The sequence below is a fragment of the Pan paniscus genome, chromosome 6 (assembly GCF_029289425.2).
Source record: "Pan paniscus chromosome 6, NHGRI_mPanPan1-v2.0_pri, whole genome shotgun sequence".
Classification (NCBI taxonomy): Eukaryota; Metazoa; Chordata; class Mammalia; order Primates; family Hominidae; genus Pan; species Pan paniscus.
In genome coordinates this window covers 29,725,870-29,747,930 of record NC_073255.2, presented here as the reverse complement: position 1 = coordinate 29,747,930, position 22,061 = coordinate 29,725,870, and the positions used below count along the sequence as shown (strand labels likewise).

General features: G+C 40.0%; 1 protein-coding gene across 12 annotated transcripts in view; it reads left to right on the top strand.

The window, feature by feature from the left end:
- Window positions 1–22,061, top strand: part of OSBPL3 (oxysterol binding protein like 3) — a 185,170-nt gene that overhangs the window by 90,696 nt on the left and 72,413 nt on the right. For 11 of the 12 annotated variants that reach the window (XM_003807926.5, XM_003807924.5, XM_034963825.3 and 8 more), the window contains exons 3-5: window positions 18,779–18,895; window positions 19,053–19,106; window positions 20,005–20,118. In XM_003807926.5, coding sequence (XP_003807974.2) covers window positions 18,779–18,895; window positions 19,053–19,106; window positions 20,005–20,118 — 285 coding nt within the window. Of the gene's footprint in view, window positions 1–12,133; window positions 12,222–18,778; window positions 18,896–19,052; window positions 19,107–20,004; window positions 20,119–22,061 lie in introns of all 12 variants that reach the window. The other variant, XM_063605652.1, reaches the window with a different exon arrangement.

Below are 22,061 nucleotides of genomic sequence, written 5' to 3'. Positions count from 1 at the left end.
TTGGAAGTTACATCATGAAGGGTAAGAGGAATGTGCTTGATGCCTCAACTTTTATCCGACTTGGAATGCTTGGTCAGTCAGTCACTCATTCATCAAATGGTCATCTTTTATATTTAGGGTCTCCTGCTTTAACATGCATATAATGTGGCTTTATAAATGGAGACACTTATATTTCCTCTGTGGCAGAGAAGGTGGAGAATTTATTAAGTTTATTTTAACTTCAGCCTGAAGTTAGTTATAAAGCCCATGTTTGATTTCCAGAGGTCATTTTCCTGGTCCATCTGCTTTCTCATCCTTTTGTCGAAGAAAGGTGTTCTGTCCCAGGGTATGCTTAGTGTTTCCATCCACGTGGTCCACCTTGGCCCCCCATACCCAATCTGCCTTCGCAAACTGGCCCAAGATTGTGCTTCCGTCTTTAAAGGTGCTGCAGAGGTGCAGGAAGCTTTGAAGCTCTCCTCACTTAGGGCGCAGCCATTTCTGATGGTCTGTCGGTTGCTAAATATAAGGATGACACTGTGTTTCCAGTCACGTCACTGAAGAGTACCAGTTAAACACTTAAAACTTCAAGATTTACATAGTAAGAAATTTAATTAGAGGAATATGAAAATATAACTAAAGATAATCTGTACAAATACCTACTTGTATTTCAAACACCAGTTTAAAGTCATTTTCAAATTGCTTTCTTTCTTTCATCTGGAGGGGATACATCTGATATTGATTTTATTGGTCATTTTTCTTAGTGCTAGTTTTTCTCATGTGCTTTGGAATTGCAGCTTAGAGCTTCATCTAGAGATTGTTTTCCATGTATTCTTTCTCTGCGCTCACCCTGACCCATCTAGGGATTTGCTGTTGCCAACTTCCTACCTCCCAGGACCCCAGTGCAGAGTCAAGTCTAATATTTGCCGCAAGGGCCTTCTGTTCCATGATGATGATGGACCCAGCACCAGGCCCCAGACAGCATAGCCCAGCACCTGGCTGTGAGGCTGTGTCTCCCTTCTCACCTCTCCCTGGGCAAGCAGATCTTTAAAGCTCTCTTTCATTGTGGTGTGGGGGCTTCCCCCTCCACAGTTTCAGATTTCCAGTAGTGAGCCTGGCTCAGGTCCCAGCCTTTTCCTGATGACATTTTTCTCCTCATTAGCCCTCAGAAACAGGCTAATGGACACCTTTGTCTACAGTATACTTTACATTTCTATTTGGTTCTGATCCATGGAGATACTTAATCTTTTTTTGCCACATTATTCTTTTTTTTTCAGGTTTGTTGAGCTAATAAATGACAAATGAAAGTTGTATATATTTATGGTGTATAATGTGATGTTTTGATACATGTACACATTAGGAAGTGATTACCCATTATCAAGCTAATATACCCATCACCCCCCATAGTTATTTGTGTGTGTGTGTGTGTGTGTGGTAAGAACATTTAAGATCTACTTTTATAGCCAATATCAAGTAAATAATGCAGTATTATTAATTACAGTCGCCATGGTGTTACATTAGATCTCCAGAACTTATCAGACCCTGGTAACTACCATTCTATCCTCTGTTTTTGTAAGTTTGACTTTTTTAGATTCCACATGTAAGTGAAATCATGCAGCATTTTTCTTTCTGTGCTTGGTTTATTTCACTTAACATAATGTCCTCCAGTTCATCCATGTGATTGCAAATGACAAGATGTCTTTCTTTTTTAAGGCTGAATAGTAGTCCACTGCATAAGTATATGCACCACATTTTCTTTGGAAATATTTAATCTTGTTTCTTTATCACACAGACACAAAAGAGCCCTACATGTTTATAACTTTGTATATTTTTGCCATATTTGGAGTGAGGGTGGCATTTTGTATATTTTTGCCATATTTGGAGTGAGAGTGGCAATAGGGAAGGGGCATTAAATGCATGAACTTAAAACACCATCTTAGCTGGAAGACATGGTTTTTTAAAGTCATTTTTACTTAAATTCTCATCCAGTATTGCCAGGTGACCTTGAGAGTATCTGTACTTCAGCCACACTAGTTTTCTTTCACTTTCTGGAGCTGAATTTTCTCTTGTCCTTGTTTCTTGAACTGAACTTAAACTTGAACCTGGTCTTCCTATCTCAGACCTATTCATATAAAATCTCAAGGAGCTATGTGTTTATGTAGAGATACTGTCCTACCTATATACCTATGTTAAAAGAGCTTGCTTCCTTGAAGGAGAAAATGATTGAGACCTAGGTGTTTTCATTTTTACATCTAACCTAAGACAAAATGTACAACTTAGGGCCATGAAAACCCTAGGAGGAGGGTTCTATCATCTTTTAACTTAAATACTGGGGCTCCTGAGATTTTAAAAACAATAAGCCTCACTTTGCCAGTATGAAAACAACCTGTCAATAAAATCTCTTCAAGATAATTTGAGGAGAAAGGTATGCATAGTGATTAGAACATTAACTCTCCAATCTTGGGTCCACCCATTAATTGGTTCTGTGACCTTAAACTCTCCAAACCTCAGTTTTTTCATCAATAAAATTGGAATAATAATAGTTCTTTTCTCATAGCATTGTGGTAAGGATGAAAAATAAGCACTTATTCCAGGGTCAGACTCAGGATAGGTGCTGAGTAAATATAAATGTATGTTTTTATCATTATAATTAACATTAATTTGACCTTCAATTCTTATTTGTGAAAGTCCTGAATGCCCATAGTGGATAGTTCTAGCTTTTTTTCTCCCAGGAACTTTTACAGTATCATACGTGTACCACTCATACCTTTTTAGTGTTGTACAAAAGCCCACTAAAATATACACTGTATATGTGAATATATACTTTTAAAATAAAAAATGCCTTACTCTACACATTAACAAAATGCTTTTGTGACGAATACAATAGAATGTTTAATAATTGGGCTACATTGACATCTTTAGGCATAACCTATACCTAAAACAAGTGAAAAAAGTTGATGAATTCTTACCCCATCCTGCTAAGCCTTGCCCTTGCTTGGGTGGTAAATGATTTTCCCCTCTCGCCCTCTATGCCAGCATCTATCTCTTGGTAGTAGCTGCACAGAGCATTGTGTTAAGAAGGACTTTGCAGCTGAGTCTGCATTCAGGGGAAAGATTGCCGTGTTTTTAGCTGTGACTTCTGGGCATAAGGCAGGGAGAGCACAGCATGGACATTGTGTTTGTCACCCCTTAGTGATAGAGAAGAGTTAAAATCAAGAGCTCTCTGTTGCAATCTTTATATTGTGTTATTGGATGAACTTCAGGCAAGTGTAGGTTGTCTCAGTTCTCCATTCATAAAATGGAGGAAAACTCAACTCCTGCTTTTTCCCGTGGAATGCGGTAAGAGAAAATTGAGTGTTTTCAGTGGCTAAAAGACATTGACAGTCTTTGGAGAAAAGTCCTCTGTAAATTTAAGAAACTGGTATAATTACGGATGAGCTGCCTTTACTTTGGCCAGTTCTGGAAGCAGAACTCACATGACCTTGTTTCAAAAACCGTGACACTCTACAGAATTGGTTCTTTTTGAAGTAGATCACTTTTCAGATATCGTGTCTTCACCATAGAGGAATCTACTTTTCTTGTAGGAACTAAAGGGACCCTGCCTATAAGAAAAAAATAGGTTGTTGGTCCCTCCTGACTGTCTTAATCATACCCTATTATTGTAGAGTTCTAAGTGGATCTTCAGTGTTCTTCCTCATCCCAGGTTTTGGCTCCACTATTCCTTTAGCTAGAATGATCATATGAAACCCTGCTGCCCTTTTGAATTATGTCATTTCCTTAGCAAGAATTTTTATTTATTGCTTTAAGCATTTAAAATGATTTTTATAAAAACCAAGATTTGCTCATTGTAAATCATTTACATAGTAAATGTGAATTGCTATTCTTTAATTAACTTGTGTTTAAATAGCTGCTGATAGGTCAAATAAAATGCCTGAAAATGACCGTGGTTTGTGCAGGTCATTGGTGTCATTGTCAGATGGTTTCCTTGCAGTCCTGGGGATGAAAGGCTGATTAGAGTTGATTCATGAGAGACAAGGAACAGAGGAATAGAACAGCCCAGTTCTGCCAGGCCCCTCGACAGGATTTGAGAGAAGCCTTCACAAATGTTCTGGTTTGGAACCTTGAGCTTGGCTAATACCATGCTTAACACTGCCATCGTCTTTCCTCTTTCGATTGCTTCATTGGTTAAAAAAGTATATGGTTGTTTAAGTACTGGGTCCTGTTTATACATCCTTTTATTTCTCATAGCACCTAGGACAGGGCTTTGCATGTAGAAGATACAAATTGTCGGACTGAATTTATTGAAAACCAGCGACAAATATCCTTCTATTGGGGCAGGTGAGAATGTATGGCCAGGTATACATGGAGAACATGCGGGAGCAAAAAGCCCACAGATTCTTAAGCTCTTCCACTCCAATGACAGTTGTGAGGATCTGTAATAAAATGAAGAAGGGCTTCCCCATTGATTTTATTCTGGCAAATGATGGCATCCATAAATGTTCTTCTATACCTGTGGTCTGTGAAGGAACTACTCTATTGAACGTCTGAAACAAAAGTAAAGACGCAGCTCTAGAAACTGATGCTTGTTCTCACCGGTTTTGCTTTTTGCCTGCTGGATAACCTTGCCATGTTTTTTAAACACATTCTGGGTCTAAGCTTTTTAGCTGTGAAATTTGGATAATTTTGCTTACTTTTGAGAACTAAATGAAACAGTAAATAAGAAGCATCTAGACTAGCATATGGGAAACATTCAGTAAGTGTAGATTAAATTAATGAATGAATAAACATGCAGTTGCTTAGTAGAAAGATTACCATTCACAAAGTCTTGTAGATACATTTAAGTGGGTTAAGGAATATCTAAGTAGGAGGGAGAATTGCTATTTTAAAATGTGTAAAATATGAGTAATTGCAATTTCCTCTTGTCTTTTTCCCACTGCCCCCTTACATTTCCTTCCTAGAATTTTCAAAGTAACACATTCCAGAGGCCAGATTAGCTTGATAAAGATGACCAAGTATGCTTTGTCTTTATCAAAAGAGTCCTATAGCCTTGAGTTTTATTTCTTCAGCCAATATGTATTGAGAGCCTGTTATTAAAAGGCCCTGAGCAGGGATATACGAAGCTATGAAGGACAGGACAGCCGAACAGTTCATCATAAATAAGAAATCAACTCTGATTGGAAAGAGTATGAGTGGTAAAGAGAGCACAGCCTCTATTCAGTTTTAAAGTGTATTGTTAGCATTTGGCATAGAAGTTAGCAATAGAGAGTAAATCCTGTCAAAATAATTGACAAGTGCTTCACTCATGATTGCAGGGGTTTTGAAATGGAGAGATCTATTGCTAGGTAAGTTTCCATACAATTATGCAATTCACTCTTGTCACCCTGCTATTTCTGGGCTGAACTACAGTGGCTTGAACTCTCCCAGGGTCACCTGATGAGAGCTTATTTATGCAGGGTATTAGATTATGCTGCACTCCAGAGAGCCCAGCCTGGCTGGGCTCAGGGCCAGAACTCATAAAACAGGTGAGTGGAATGGGGAAGAATTTGCCAAGGAGGGAAAAGTGAATTAACACTTTAATAATGTCCAGGTGTTTATCATTTCAGCTGTCTGGGTATTGAAAATGCTTAGTCCCATTTCTTTCTTTTTGTTTGTTTGTTTTTGAGACAGAGTCTCACTCTGTTGCCCAGGCTGAAGTGCATTGCTGCAATCTTGGCTCACTGCAACCTCTGCCTCCTGGGTTCAAGCGATTCTCCTGCCTCAGCCTCCTGAGTAGCTGGGACTACAGGTGTGCACCTGTAGTACCACCATGCCCTCAGGTGATCCACCCCCTTCGGCCTACCAAAGTGCTGGGATTACAAGTGTGAGCCATCACACCTGGCCCCATTTATTTCTTTTAATTTCATAATGTCTTTAGAGATACTAAGATTTAGCATCTCTAAATTTATTTCAGTATTCAGTATAGGCTGAATAAACACCACAAGAAAGTCCAGTCAAGGAGGAGGGACCTTGGAAACATCGTGGTTGTCTCACACTGTTCTATGATGATCATAGAAGAGGAGAGGCAGCGAGCATGAACTCTGGAGCCAGACGGCCAGTGTTTGAATCTCCGGCTGTTTATAAGTTGTTTGATCTTGGACAAAGTTAATACCCTCTCTCTGCCTTGTTTTCTTATTAGGTGTAGGTTGCTTAGTTTGAAGAGAGCCTGTAGTAGGAAGTGCTATGTAAGTGTTTGACAAATAAACATTCACCTTTTGTGAGCAGAGGAGTCCCGGGAGCCCTTAAGCAATGTCACAGCTGCTTCCCTGCTTCATCTTTTCAGCTGGGAGGTGGGTGGCACAGTGCAGGGGCAGGCAGCTTGGCTTGTGTCTAGGCTGCTTTCAGAGGAAGACTCAGCATGGGACACTCGAAGTGAAAACTCTCCGATAGCATCTTCACAGCTCATAATATCCTTTCATGCTACCCTTTGGAGTCTCAGCACAACTCAGTGAGGTCTGTAATGTTTCCCCCACTGTGGAAAGGAAATACAGCCCAAAGATATTAACTGATTTGTTTGGAGTCCCATGGCTAATAAATGGTAGGTGACCCGGCAACCAACTGTTTGGAGAGCACTGGGTTTCTTTAGATGCTAGAAGACTTCAGAAGTTAATTCAAGTTCCATGCCTTATGTACAAATGGTTGTTATTTAAACAAGCCTCCCTCAGCTCACATCTTTATGAATGCAGGGCCAAGAAGAACGTGGATGATTGAAGTAGCCTTAGGATCCCTGTTTGCCTGGAGCTGTTTTTTGTTGTTGTTGTTGTTTGTTTGTTTGTTTTCTAGTGGACCCCACTGAGAAAAATAATTAACTATATAGTTCTTATAGTTTTCTAGATTCTCATTTTCTGGACCTTTTACTTCTCCTCCTTACTGCTGACCTTTTAGCCACCCCTATGGTTATAACATACCTCAGAGGCAGGAAGGCTGAAGAAATAAGACTGAGCTCTCAATATATTTCCACTCTGAGTAAGTCTTATAAGACACAAACAAACATTTGATATCAGAAGAGGTTAAAGTATCAGCTCAAATGACATATTTGAGTTGTCAGGACTTCTTTGTTCCTCTCCACATCCACAAATGACAGACTGTCAGCTGCATTCCACACTCTGAAGATCACGAGAAACTGAACTCTTAAAACACTTCCGGAAAGTTGCTGAACTGTCTGTATTGTTCTGCAATTCTGGAATAATAATCACAGCAAATATATTTGGGTGAGATTTAGAAATATTACTTTGATGAAAACTGCATGGGATGCCTTAAGAAAATAAATATATTTATTCATGGTTGGCAGTGGGCACATTTAAGATACAGGAAGGCAGAACCCTGGCCCAGATGCTCTGGTTGAGAGCACAGCATAGCAGCTGTACAAGGTAATGGAATGTTCTCAAGAAGCTATTGATGCAAATGTGAACTGAGCTGACCGATTCAATAGCTCTTTCCTGGGGAGGGGAAAGTCTGCTTCAGTAATTTGATAATATTAAAATACTAAAGGTCCAGAAGTGACAGTGCAAGAAGTAGGACAGAGGCACAACAGAAGACTTCCCTAGTGTCATCTGACATCCCTCTAAAACCTACACCCTGGCCCTACCGTCAAGTTCAGCTGTGTTTTCCACTGCATCTGTACACAAGCCCACGTCACCCTAAATCACCTCCTCTCTGTTCCTACTTCAGATGAATCACATTCCTGGCACATCTTGGCCCCGTGGTCCCTGGGGCCCTGTGTAGTGAGCTGAATCATCAAAAGACATGTTCACTTCCTACTTAATTAAACTAAAAAGTTTCTGCACAGCAAAAGGAAAACCGTGAACAGACTACCTGCAAAATGGGAGAAAATATTTGCAAACTATGCTTCCAACAGGGAACTAATATCCAGAATATACAAGGAACTCAAACAGCTCAACCACAACAACAAAAAACAAATAATCTCATTAAAAAAACAAGCAAAGGACATGAATAAACATTTTTCAAAAGAAGACATGCAAGTGGCCAACAGGTATATGAAAAAATGTTCAACATAATCATCAGGGAAATGCAAATCAAAACCACAATGAGATATCATCTTATATCAGTCAAATGACTATTAATACAAAGACAACAACATGTTAGTGAGGATGCCGAAGAAAGGGAACTCTTTCACACTGTCAATGGGAATGTAAATTAGTACAGCCTCATCAGAAAACAGTCTGGAGATTTCCCAAAGAACTAAAGAACTACCATATGATCTACTGGGTATCTAACCAAAGGAAAAGAAATAAATATATCTAAAAGGTACCTGCACTCATATGTTTATTGCATCAGTATTTACAATATCAGAGATATAAAATTAACCTGTTTCCACCAATGATTGCATGGATGACGAAAATATATACACACAATGGAATACTGTTGAGCCATCAAAAAGAGTGAAATCATGTATTTTGCAGCAACATGGATGGAACTGGACCAGGTCATTATCTTAAGTGAAATAAGCCAGGCACAGAAAGACAAATATCACATGTTCTTATAAGTGAGTGCTAAAAAATGTATTCAGGTGGACATAGAGAGTGGAATGATCTAGATAATGGAGACTCAGCAGGTGAGGGAGGGGGAGAAATTAGGTAATGGACACAATGTACGTGGTGATGGATACCCTGAAAGCCCTGACTTGACCACTATGCAAACTGTGTATGTAAGAAAATTGCACAGGTACCCTATAAATATATACACTGTTTTAAAAGAAAAAGATGTGTCCACATCCTAATGCTGGAACCTGTGAATGTTACCACATTTGGAAAAAGGACCTTTACAGATGTAATTAATTTAAGGATTTGAGATGAGTAGGGCAGCTCAGATTATCCAGGTGGGCCCTAAATTCACTGACAAATGTCCTTATAAGAAACACGTTCGGGAGAAGACAGACATAGAGGAGAAGGTGATGTGATGGTGGAGGCAGAGATTGGAGTGATGCAGCTACAAGCCAAGGTATGCCATGGAATGCTGGCAGCCACCAGAGGGAGAGGCAAGGAATGAATCCCCCTGAGATCCTCCAGAGGGAGTGTGGACCTGCCAACACTTTGATTTTGGACCTCTGGCCTCCAGAACGGCTAGAGAATAAATATCTGTTTATTTAAGCCACCAAAGTTTGTGACTGCTCATCAAGTTGGCCTCAAGAATCTAAGACACCCTGCTGCTTACTGTGTGTCATTTTTTCTGGGAGTCCCAGCTCAGGTGGATCTAGGCCTTGGAGATTATGCCTGTCTGAACTCCTGCAGCAGGTTTGTGTGAATCTCCCATTTGACAATTTACAAATTTTCAACCTTGTGTTATCCCTTGTATTAACATTTGTAATGTATGTTAGCTTCTTGAGATCCAGCACTTGATTTTACATCTTTGTATCTCTAGTTCCTGATAATGAGCTTTGGACCTCTAAGCAGGGACCCCCCTATTAAAAAGAAGCTCTGTTACAAACTGGACTATAACATACTTGGCACTAAAGTCATTCCTTCTTTGATTTGTAAAGTTCTCTGAGATCTTAACATTGTCGCTAGGTTCTCATTATGAGAACCAGTTATTGTGTAGCACTGTGAAAATAATTCACTTCTGATTTGGATCAAGATAAAGAAGAGTTTATTGTGCTAAACTTCTGCCACCTACTCCTGTGATTCTAAGTCATGCATGTGTTGATTAGTCAGAATGTATCTCTGCTTTGATTGCAAATTTCAGTTAGCTCTGAAAAAATAGTTTTGAGCACTCTGTAAGAGAGAGCACTGTTCTCAGCTGGTGCTGTCCAGCAAAGCAGTGGGTCTCCTTGAAGAGTCATGAATGCCCTGTAGTTGGCATACAGGAGTATTATATCTGAGTGCAGAGTCTGTGATTCTCTTCTGTGCCCAGACACCAAAGGGCAGGGCTCTGTGACATGTCACTGAAAGGTTTTTTTTAAATTAAAAGATGATAAAGGTAAAATATTAAAACAGTCCTGGGTGATATAAAAAGGAAAAATGTCTCACCTCAGGCCCCAGTCCCATTCACACAGGAGCCTGTTTTGGAGTTTTTCTCCCCTTCATACAAGGTGTGTGCTCATGAGTTGGAGTCAAAAGACCTGGGTCCTGGTCCTTAAAAGCCCCTCACTCATTTTTCGCGGCCCCAAACGAATCACTCAGCATAGATTCCTCATCTCTAAATGAAAGAGCTGGGTAAATGACTTCCTCATTCTGTGTCACACTCTGAGACTTAAATATTCCATGATGGAACAGGAAAGCCAATCATTATGGTATACTTTGAAGGAAAGAGAAAAACTCAGAAGAGACCCTTGAGTCACTTGGGTGGACAGAGCTATCTTGTCTTTATTGACTAAGCCACAAGTGTATGGAGGGCAGAAACATGCCCCTGGAACAAAAGACAGACTTGTTCCGCTGGGGGAGAGAGTAGGGGGGTGAGAGGCAGGACTGGTAGGGGAATGTCAGTAGGTGGCCCTGGATGGGCTCAGCTGAGTGCTAGTGTGCTTCTAGGTGATCTTGTCCACAGTGGACACTCAGCTGCGAGATTCTGCGTCGGATCTCGAGACGCAGTCTGCAAATGGGTTCTGCCTCTTTGTGATCTTGCACAAACTAATTTGGAGCTTCAATTTTCTCATCTGTAAAATGAGGATAATAATGCTTTCATTATAGAATCACCACAAGGTACATATATTAAAAAAATAGTAGTTGTCACTTTTATAACTATAATCACTACCACAATAGCAACTATAAAAACCCCATCACCACCCCAGTGGGCTGCATGGCCAGAGAGGAATGACATTTATGGGCTGGGTGTTTTCATCTTTAATAGTGTAAGAGACCCTGCTTACCAAACAGAGCATTAGGAGGAGAGAAAAATGCATAGAAGATGCTGTTTGTAGCTTTAAGGGGCTTGATACAATTAGGGGAATATTTAACAAATATTAATGGCTTCCCAGTATATCTGAGGGGCCTAAAAACATGCCAAAGTAATTGTAGCCATAAATGCTGAGTGAGTGATCAACAGCGTGGAAATAGTCATATGTGCATTGAAGTGTTTTTATTAATGCTGTTTTAATTATAAATCCGTCTGTGGTCAATACAGTTGGAAAGCGTTTTTCTCTTTGGAAACTCAGGATGGGAATGACCTCAGGTGGAGCCACTGACAGAGCTGGCAGCCCACGGGATTTTGTCTCCTTGTTGTCAGTATCAGCTGCTGGCAAGGACTGATTTTCCTTCCCTTTCTCAAGGGTTCACCACAAAGACAGCATGAATATTCTCCCATTATCTAAGTAATGAAGGCACCAGTGTTTTTGGTCTGTGGCTAACCAAGTAGTAAGACTTGAAACATTCTGGGGCCTGAATTATCTGGATATTCACTTCCCTAGCCCTGGCCTGAGGTTGGAGAGCTACATCTGTGTGTGAAGGGAAAGAAGGGATGGTGACGGTGGCGGGTGATGACTGCTACTCCCATTTAGTCATCAGAACCCAAGTGGAAGCTTCATTGCTCAGTCTCCTGTTTTCTTTAATCTTCTCACTTAGATCCCAAAGTCAGGGATTGTACCCGAGGTTATAGAGCTAATGCAAATGCTGCTGTTTAGTATGACATGAGTTTATGATAGAAGATTTAGAAAGGATCTCATAGCTCACTTGTTCTAAACTCCCTGCCAGTCTTTGAATCTTCTCTGTGGTGCCTCTGCCAGGTGACCACCAGCCTCTGATGGAGCACTCCAGAGACTTTCATAGATCAGCCATGTTTTTGCCATTTTTCATAGCACTCATTAGATAGTAAGACAACCCATCCTTTAGGCAGAGCTGGAATCCAGGGCCTTGTAGTTCCCACCCATTAGTCCTGGTTTTGCCTTCAGATTCTGTCAAGTCAAATCCCAATTTTTTGAGACAGCCTGGTCTCCTGGAATGTGGCTACTCAAGTTGGGCTTATGGTCCAGCAGCAGTGATAGCCTCATCTGTGCAGGTGCAGAATCTCAGTCCTCCCCCAGACCTACTGAACTTAAATCTGCATTTTTAACAAGATCTCCAAGTGACTGATATGCAAATTACAGTTTGAGAAGCACTGAGTGAGAGCTCATACACTACCTTTCTCCCAACTAATTTTTTCTTTTCTTAAAAATTGCCATTGCTATCAGGTCTGCTGGTGCTAAACAAACAAACAAAAAACCATAGCTGAGAAACATTTAACAAGAAACAACAACTCCAGCTCTCAGTGATTGAAATGTGAGTACAGTTTTGGTCTAGCATCAGTTAAAGCTGTCATTCTATTAATTGAAAATATATTGACAAGTATTGTCAGTGTTCATAGAACAATCATAAAAGGTAATATTGATGATCGTTAGCCTTTCTTAATAGGCCGTGGAAGATCTTGAATGCCTTTAAAATCATTAAAGACAGATTAAATTACATGATTTAAGGCTGGGTATTGCCTTGTGATTTTTAAAAAACTGATAAACAGATTAAGTGAGTAATCAGGACACCCGTTTTCCAACCATGCCTGATAGAGGCAACCACAAAACTTTCTTCCCCAACACTCTTCAGCTGCAAGAAGAATAAAAGTTTTAATCGTTTTCTATTTCTGACATCACTGCAAGGGTAGTGACTGAGGATTCAGCATTTGAAAGGTGCCTGTGGAAACAGCTGTGCTGGAGGGAAGTGCTTTCAATTCGTGCACTCAGCAATATGGAAATTAACTTGGCCAGCGCATGAGCATGAATAAATGCTTAGCTGCCTTTGCAATCACAAAGCAGCTTTCTATCTTTGGCACTTTTCAGACATTCAGTAAAACAGACTAAATTTAATGCCAGATGACAGCACCAGACTGTCTTCAGTGAAACTCATGCAAAAACCTTAAGAAGCCACATCCCCCAACCCCTCCCATGTTTCTCTCTCCACCTGGTATTCATGGTGACCTTTAAGCTTGACACCCCACAGGATGAGACATCAGTGCAGCCGTGTTGGGCTAAGTCAGCAGGGCCTTGATTTCCCCAAGGGCCCAAGTCTACCCTGTACTGTGTCTCAGGATATGCAGCTCAAGGTGCCTGCCCTACTCTTGGGGTCACCAGGAGATACTCCTAAGTCCTGGTTCCTTTAGCCAAGAGAAACCAACATCCCTCTTGTTTTCTGTCCTGAGTGCCAACTCACTCTAATCCAGCACACATTATTAAAGTCCCATGTCCCGAAGGTTCTGGGGGACTCTTTTGATACCCCCCTTGCTTCGCAGACTCATTCAGTAAATATTTATTTCGGCCCCTATTTCCCAGGTAGTAGGATTGTAATAAATAAGACACAGTCCCTGTCCTCACGGAACCCATGTTCTAGCTAGGGAGGCTGACAGTGCAAGGTGACTGTCATCCAGGGAGGAGGTTTGGGCCTAAATGAGAATTTACCTGGCTAAGAGGTAGATGGGGCAGGCTTTCCAAATATGAAAAAAATGAATGGCGAAGACTTGGCAGCCTTAAAATGCACAGGCTAATTTCCCTTCCCTGTTTGGTGGGATTACAGGATAGGGAAAACAGTAGCTATCTCTGAGCAGGGTTGAAGACCTTACTTGCCTCCATCCATACTGCACTGTTTCTTAACTCCTTCCAATTGTCTCAAGGTCTTGGCCCACCACTATTCCTCTACCCAATGGGATTTACTCCTTTTTCTTCATTAGAATTTACATACTTATACTACAGTAAAAATGCAGTATGCTATAAAATGTGACAGAATGATTAAAAATGTAAGTTCTGCAGTCAGGTGGCTTCGTCACTTGGTTTTGTAACATCAGGGAAGTTATCTAATTCTCTCTTCCTCAGTTTCCACATGCAAAAAAATAAAGAATACTAATAAATCCAATCTCAAAGGTTGTGCAGGAATTAAACATGATCATGTAAGTATGGTATTTAGCACATTATCTGACATATAGAAGATGCTTGTGTTAGCTATTGTAGTTGCTCTATTCTTTCAACATATTTATTAATATCTACTATGCACTATTTTAAGTAGTGAACAAGACAGAAAAGGTTCCTGCTTTCATAGAGCTAGAAAGTCTTCTCCAATTATTTTATATTATTATTGTTTATATAGTTAGGTTTATGTATTATTTCAGCCGACCCCACTGGATAGTATTTCCTGAGGCACTATTCTTTTGTGTTTTAAATGGCATGCTGTACAGAATTGTGGATACAGCTTAATATCTCTTTGTAGGCCAGCTACTCAGTGCCATTTACTTGGTTTGAGAACTTATTTTCTTGGTTTGAGACCCCAATAATGAATAAACCAGGAGAAATCTCTTAGTTCCTACTAAATATATACTTAGTACTTTACTAGGATTCTAAGCAAGTTGAAAAGATGGTCACTGTGATAGCTTGGGAAAAAAAGACCAAAGCACTGGAGATAAAAATGAAAGGGAAGAAAAAAAAAAACCTTAGAAGTTAATTAATTGCTAAATTATTTGGTAATGGACAGTAATAATAATGTAATTTACAGGAAAATGTGACTGATGTGGTTTGGATAATTTAGAAATTTCATGGAAGGAGGTAGAAACCAAACTAAAATCCTGAAGAGTTCACATCATTGGAAAAGATCAAGAGAAGATTCTGGGAGGCCAAAATATAAGTAAATCGCCAAAGTGGAAATAAAGACAACCATTTTGTCATCCTCATTTTTATATTGCATGAAGGACAGGACACAATGAGGCCCCATAAATGGTTGTTGACTTAAGTACAAGTGAGGAATTAATGGAATGGATGAGAGCCGAGGTTAGGATGGTGGCTGGGCAATAGAGAGGAAGGGAAGTAGAAAATACACATTTTGAAGATGGAACCAACAGGACTTACTTACAAGAAAATATTAAAGCCTTCACAATTTTCAAAGTGATTTCACATACTCTGTGTCCTGGGCTAGTATTCTTTCTTACAACAGCACACAGAATTTGTACCAAGTTAATTAGTGGTTCTTACCCTGTCATCCACGTAACCAATGTCCTCTTATTATGACCAGTGTTTTAGTGATTGCTTTACTCTCCTCCAAAATTTACTCTCCTATAAATTCGTATATATATAAAATTTATATATGTAAATATATATTATGTATATGATTATATATTAAAAATTACATATATATATAATTTTTTTAAGAGACAGGGTCTCACTCTTTCACCCAGGCTGGAGAGTGTAGTGGTGTGCTCATAGCACTCTGTAGCCTTACACTCCTGGGCTCAAGTGTTCCTCCTGCTTCAGCCTCCCAAAATCCTGGGATTATAGGCATGCGCCACTATGTCCAAATGATATTCATTATTAATGTAACCTACTTGAATATATAATTTTGAAAATGTCAGCATCATGCTTTACTATAATATAAAGGAAAATTCAAAGAATGTGGTTAATGTTAAAACATATATTTCGATATGTAAAAGTCCAGGCATGACTACACCAGAAGACATAATGAAGTGATCAGATATACCTATACATAGAAAGTGACAACTGCAAATGGAGAGGATATAGGTGTGCTACATTAATAACTCAAATAGCATGGCCTTCAGCAATATCGTTCTCTAAAATAGTAGGAGACACTTGGTAAAGTTCCAAAAAGAACAAAATACAGTCTTCCCTCAGTTACTCCGCACTTACATCCCAAGAGTGTATAAAAACCATGCGAAAATACTGTGATATATGTGTGAAACAGAGTTTGGTTCCATGCTCAAGTGATTTTAAGCACATTTCACCTACAGAAATGGCTAATGGCACTTTGGGAAGTCTTTGGGGTGTGGGACGGCGTTTTCATTGTGCAAGACCGAGGCATTGTGGGACATCTAACATTCCTGGCTCCCAGCCATTCCATGCCAGAGGCATCTCCCTATCATTGTCACAACCAAAAGTGGCTCCAGGATTCCACAGTGTCCCCGAGGGAGCATTTGCAACCTCACTGAGAAACACTAGGCTGGATGTTGGCCTCACGACTCATGGACGGTGACAGGGAAGTTGGCGATGAGGCAGGGGGCAGATTTGGATGTCCAGTCCAGAAAAGGAGTTGGTTGCACTGCTTTTTTAGTCAAGGAGAGTCTTCACTTTCTTAAATATTTCAAACCTGGCTTTTCCAACCTGGTAACAGTTTCAAGTTCTGACCCCAGGTGGAAGATAAAATGAAGAAAACACAATATTTTGTAGGAAAAAAAAATGCAACTCCTTTTTTTGTTTATTTATGTTAAGGGCCAACAGATGTGCTTTAATTCCCTGCCCTTCTTGGTGGGTCACTGATAGGAATGCACTCTGTCTCAGGAGGAGGAACAATCCAGTTCTAACAGGAATTTTTGAAATAGTTCTGAGATTTAATTCTTGTTTTCCTTTAAACTTACAGGTATGATCTTATCTACTTTTTCTTCAGTTTTGTAAAGGATGCAATAACGTCTGATTCCTCTTGGTATTTGCATTGTGCACAATCGAATGTTTTGAGCAGATGTGTATGATTATTTAGTATTAGTGCTCTGCAGGTTGCTTCTGCCTGGGAGTCTTAAAACAAACAAATCAAAAGGGCTTGATCCACTTAGAGTACTTTCCAGAGGATTTTAAGTCTTGGATTTTTATTTAACAATGACGATACCCACACCCTCTTCTTTCACAATTGTGGGTGCATTGTATCTAATTTGTAAATAGTCATTTGGCTCAAAGATACTGGGCACATTTCAAATGCACGCTAATTTATGACATTCCAAGAAGATAAATCTGTTTGCAGACTTATTCCAAGACTAAGTTTATTCATTTGCCAATCAGATGCATACTATTCACAGCACAGCAGGTTAGGCATTGTGGGGAAATCAGAAATACTCTGGACCCTTTATGCCCTCAAGGAGCCTGCTGTCCAGCAGGGATGATAAAACCGCATGTACATGTTATCATAAGTAAGTGGTGAACCTCCAGAAAAGTAAGATGGAGTACCTATGGAGTCTCCAAGGATGAAATGGTATTTTCCACTGGAGGAGGTGAAATTTGAGGTGGAATTTTTAACTTGACAACCTTAAAGGTTCATTAACATTTAGATGGGTAAAATGTGTTAAATTTTGTGGAATGGCTTTCTGAGCTAAAATAAATTCAAGTAAGTTTTTTTTTTTGGTGTTTTTAAGTAATAGGAAATCTGACTTCCCATCACTTAGTAGTATGCATTTATTGTCTGAGTGTAATTAAGTGACTTGGAATAATTGGTAATAATTTTGTTATGAAGAAATCTCATTCAACATTGCTACCTTCCTTAAAAAAAAAATCCTCTAATTTAAAAGCTGGATCTTTTTTCGAAGCTTTGCTTTTTTTTTTCCATTGAAGAAGTCTTTTTCACAACTCCAGATCTTGGGATACCACTGTGATATTTTAAAACTCTGGAATGTACCTTTAATTGGATTCACAGTAAAGTGCCATCAGATAGAAGGCAGACCCATCACGATCATTATGTAAAGAATTCAGTTGCTAACGTAGGAAAGGGTTCTCATTACCAGGTGGGTCCCACGTATTGAACTTGAGGACAACACAGAAACTGAGCCAGAGCCACTCAGGACCCTGTGTGGTTTCTGTGCCCTCCCTGTTAGACCACTTGTGTCCCAGGACTTGAATCTAACTGCCTCCTGCTGCTCCCTGGTGCTGGTTCAGACTCACTGTCCATCTCCCAGTGCCCTTGGCTTCTGCCTGTACCACCTGCCTGTGGGCTGGAGATTTGACTCAAAGCAAGTTAGTCCAGGTGAAATCTTGGCTGAAGTGTCATGCTTGTCAAAACTTACTCTGTGTTGGAAATGTTTTCTGTCGGGTTTGGCTGGCAGTTACTGAGTATATGTATAAATGTAAAAATTTATCATTTTTATCAAGGCATACTCTTAAGATTCATGCATTTCATGTATATTTTACCCCAATAAAAATGTAAAAATAATAATAAATTCTCCCAGTCACTGAAGTATTGCTACTTTTGGTTTATCTTGGGGTGATTAGCAATGATGTATTTATTTTTAAGTATTTAAAAGTAAATTTTCAGAACTTTTAGTGTTCTTCTATTTCTTTTAAAATTCTTTTTCAATTAGTTGAAATAACCTAAATAGCCAATAGTGGAAGATTAGTTGTAACAACTATTTGTAATAATTGGCCAAAGAAAGAAAAGTTTTTGAAACAAAGATGGAAAAAACAAATTTCTGGGAAAAAAGAGTGAAAATTCTTGTTGCAAAAGTATACTTTTGATGCTTCCAGATTTCCAGTACATTTAAATACCTAGAATTTGTGGATGCTGATTTTCAACAAAATAATTATTTCAATCAAGTTGTCATATTTGCTGATTTGCATTGTCTCATACTGTTCAGCCAATTCTTAAACCAACTTCCTTCCCCCAACACCACACACACACACACACACACACACACACACACACACACACACACACACACTCTCTTTCGGTTAAAATTCAGACTGAAGTCTAGTGCTGAACGAACAGTAATTGCATGGTAATGTCAAACTGAACAAAAATAGAACTTACAGGAAAATCTTTACATTTAGCTGTGCCTATTAAGGTTTAAACACCGAAAGAAACATTCCCTTCTAAAAAAAAAAGAGCTTTAAAAAAACCGAAATTTGATGCCACTAAATTATAGAATTAAATCTGTGAAACCCAGGGACTGTATGGAAATTAAATTTGGATTTCTTCTCCCCAACAAACCCAGCCAGCCTCCCCATCTTGAATAAATTTACTGACAGGATGCAGTGCTTTTTACCATTATTATTTTTCAAAAAGATAGACATTTAACATGAACTCTTTTGTTGGAACAGGACAGCTGGGAAGTGGTGGAAGGACTGAGGGGGGAGATGAATTACACCCAGGAGCCACCAGTTCAGAAAGGATTTTTGCTGAAAAAGAGGAAGTGGCCCTTAAAAGGCTGGCATAAGGTAAGGTTGGTCTTGGCCTCCCCTTTATTTGCACTCAAACTGCCCCACTCAGCACCTGGTTCTTAGGCACTCATATTTAATTTCTAGTTGGAATTTGAGACCAAGAAAAGGGCACCTAAATTGAATGCCTTAATTAATAATACTTTCTTCCCCACAGAGATTCTTCTATCTGGACAAAGGAATCTTGAAATATGCCAAGAGCCAAACCGATGTAAGTCTTTTTGTGGGCCCACTGTGGTATTGGAGAATCCTAAAGGGGTAACCGTCAGCTCAGAGATGAGAGTGTGTATAGTTGAGGATAGCTTTTCTCGGAACTGGAAACCATAGAGGGGAAACACTTCTGTCTGAGCTCTGGGTTCCAGGCAGGCTCAGTTCTTCCACCAGGTCAAGGTGCAGGGGCTCCCGCAACACTCTCTGGGCATGCAGAAGTCTGTTCTGGTCTTAAGGTTGTGCTAAGGAGTTCCTGCAGCGGGAGAATACATCCTTGCAGCTAGATAACAGGAACAAAACGTAGGGCGCATCCCTCCCTCTTGCACTGTGACCGAGAGGTTCCGGGGAGAAGCCCCTGGGTGAAGAAGTTCCTTTTCAAATTAATCCCAGGCAGTTGGTGTGTGAAGGCTCTGTGTGTGAATGACCATTTGTCCTGTCCCTTGTAGGAGTCCTGCTCTTCTCCCTTCTTCCTCTCCTGTCCTCTCTCAGCCTTCTGCTCTCACTTCTTTTATTAATACATCACTTCTAAATGAATTTAGACACCAGAAACTCATTCAGTGGGAGGCAGTGCAGTTGACAGGTGAATTCACTGCCATGGGAGTCAACCTACGGTGCTTACTCTTTTGTTTCCTTACGTCCTGGCTGTGTAAACTGCTTGTTACTTAACCCCTTTGTACTCCAGTTTCTTCATCTGTAAAATGGGGAGAGTACTTCCTACCTCGGAGATTCAGGAAGACAGTGCATGTCCAGCACGTAACTCAGCACTGGCTCACGCTAAGTGCTTGATGAGTCACGGTGTTTGTGATTTTACTATCAGGGGATGTGGAAGGGTGTGTCAGGGATGTGACTACTGCTTCTAACAGCATGGTTCCCAAGTGACCCTCTTGGTGCCTCTGCAGATAGAGAGAGAGAAGCTGCATGGCTGCATTGATGTCGGGCTCTCAGTGATGTCTGTGAAGAAGTCATCAAAATGCATAGACCTTGACACCGAGGAGCACATCTACCATCTGAAGGTGAGGCTGCTTCCCACTGTGCAGAGTTCACTTATGTTGGGGAAGTATCATCAGTTATTATACTATTGGTAACGCCTTTTGGGTATTCAGCCAACATGTAGAAGACCTTCATTACCAAAGTGTTTCTCATGGACAGTGTTGGTATTTGAATGGGACGTCATTGTGCAGGACTGTCAGCACTGCTTGAAGGTTTAGCCTCCTGGTCGCCTCATCCCTTAAATACCAACCTGCCCCCAGTGATTGTGACAACAGTCAACAATGAAAAATTTTGTTTCCAAACCATCTCCACCCAGGCAGTAACATCTTTAGTGAAGAACCATTTACCATAGGTTAAAACGTGTTCCTGAAATATATATATAACATTTAGGCCATGGAGCCCTGTTTTATCACTTTGGCTAATTTTATAGGAATCCCACTAAAATTCTCATATTGTAGTGAAATGTCAGGAATTTTTCCCCTGAAGTGTGGGTTCCCAAATAGTACTTCAAAGCTGCTTACCCTCTTGTGCTGTCTCTCCTGCAGGTGGTAGAGATAGTCAAAGCATGAAGTGTGAGATCTAGATCTGGTTCAAATCTTGATGTGGCTACTCACTAGCCATTGAACTTTGGCAAGTTAATCTCTGAAAGTCTCAGTTTTTTCACCTATAACAAAATGAAAATTATTGTAATACTTATCTTGTCGGGTTGCATGTAGAAAACTTGGTATAGTGCCTGGCCCAGTGTAAACTCAGGAAGTTTAGTTATTGTATGTGCTTGTTGGATGGTACCCAAATGTTAGAAATTAATTGAGAAAGTACTAAGACTGTTTTCTTACTTGGGCAAATTACTTGAGATATTGGGAATGGGGCCTGAGGATTAGGAAAATCAAAGCATGAGATCATGAGCTCCTTGTCTTAATGTGTCCCTGTCCTCTCTATGGCATGTGTGTGGTGATTGAGCCGTGTGGGCCACATACCTGTGGTTTGTTGAATGGGCAAGACAGTCAAATCTTCACTATTTCCTAGCCTAACTGTATCTCTGGGTGTAGCTAATTGTGTAAAGCAGGGTTTCTCAGCCTCAGCACCATTGACATTGTGAGCTGGATGTTTTGGTGTGGGAGGCCGACTTTGTACAGCAGGATATTGAGCAGTGTCCCTGCCCCCTGCCCTCTCTCTAGATGCCAGTAGCATCCTTCTCCAGTTATGACAACAAAAATGTCTCCAGACATTGCCAGGTGTTCCCTAGAGGATAAAATCACCCCTGGCTGCAAATGACTGGTGTGAAGTATGGGAGGGAAAAGCCTATATCTTAAGATAAAAAAGAAATTTAAGAAAGAATACTATCCTTTTTTCTGTTTCATTGATCAGTCTCCACTAGAATAGTTTAGGTTATTTCTTCAGGTACTTCCAATGAATCTTAGTTCTGTATTTTGACATGGTCAGGAATTAATAGGTTCTTATTTACCCACTATTCTGGTTAACAAAATAAAAGTAATTATGAATTCATAATTTTGAAAGAATTAGAATACCTGAAAATATATTGAATGCTAATATTGTGATAAACGCAGTTTAATATTTCTCTGTGTGATTTGCTTTAAGTTCTGTTTGGTTTCTTGTTCATTCTTTTGAACATCAGCTATGACTCTTAGTGTAGGTAAGTGTAGTTATCTGAGCGTTCTAGTTATTAGACTCAGTCAGGCAGTTTTTAATTGTGGGCTGTTTGGTCCCATTTATTTTATAGATAAGGGATCCTGGGTAGCAGAGAGATTAAGAGGCTGCTCACCCACGGCCCTAGAACTGCTTGAGAGACTGGAACAGGACCCTGGACAGTTATTTAATAAAGTGCTCTTATTCTTCTACCTTGTTTAACTCATAGAAAAGTGAGTCCAGATGAGTGCTTGGGCACTGACTTATAATGGCCTCTGAGAAGAGATCAGAGCAAAGGATAACACAAGATTCCTGTAAA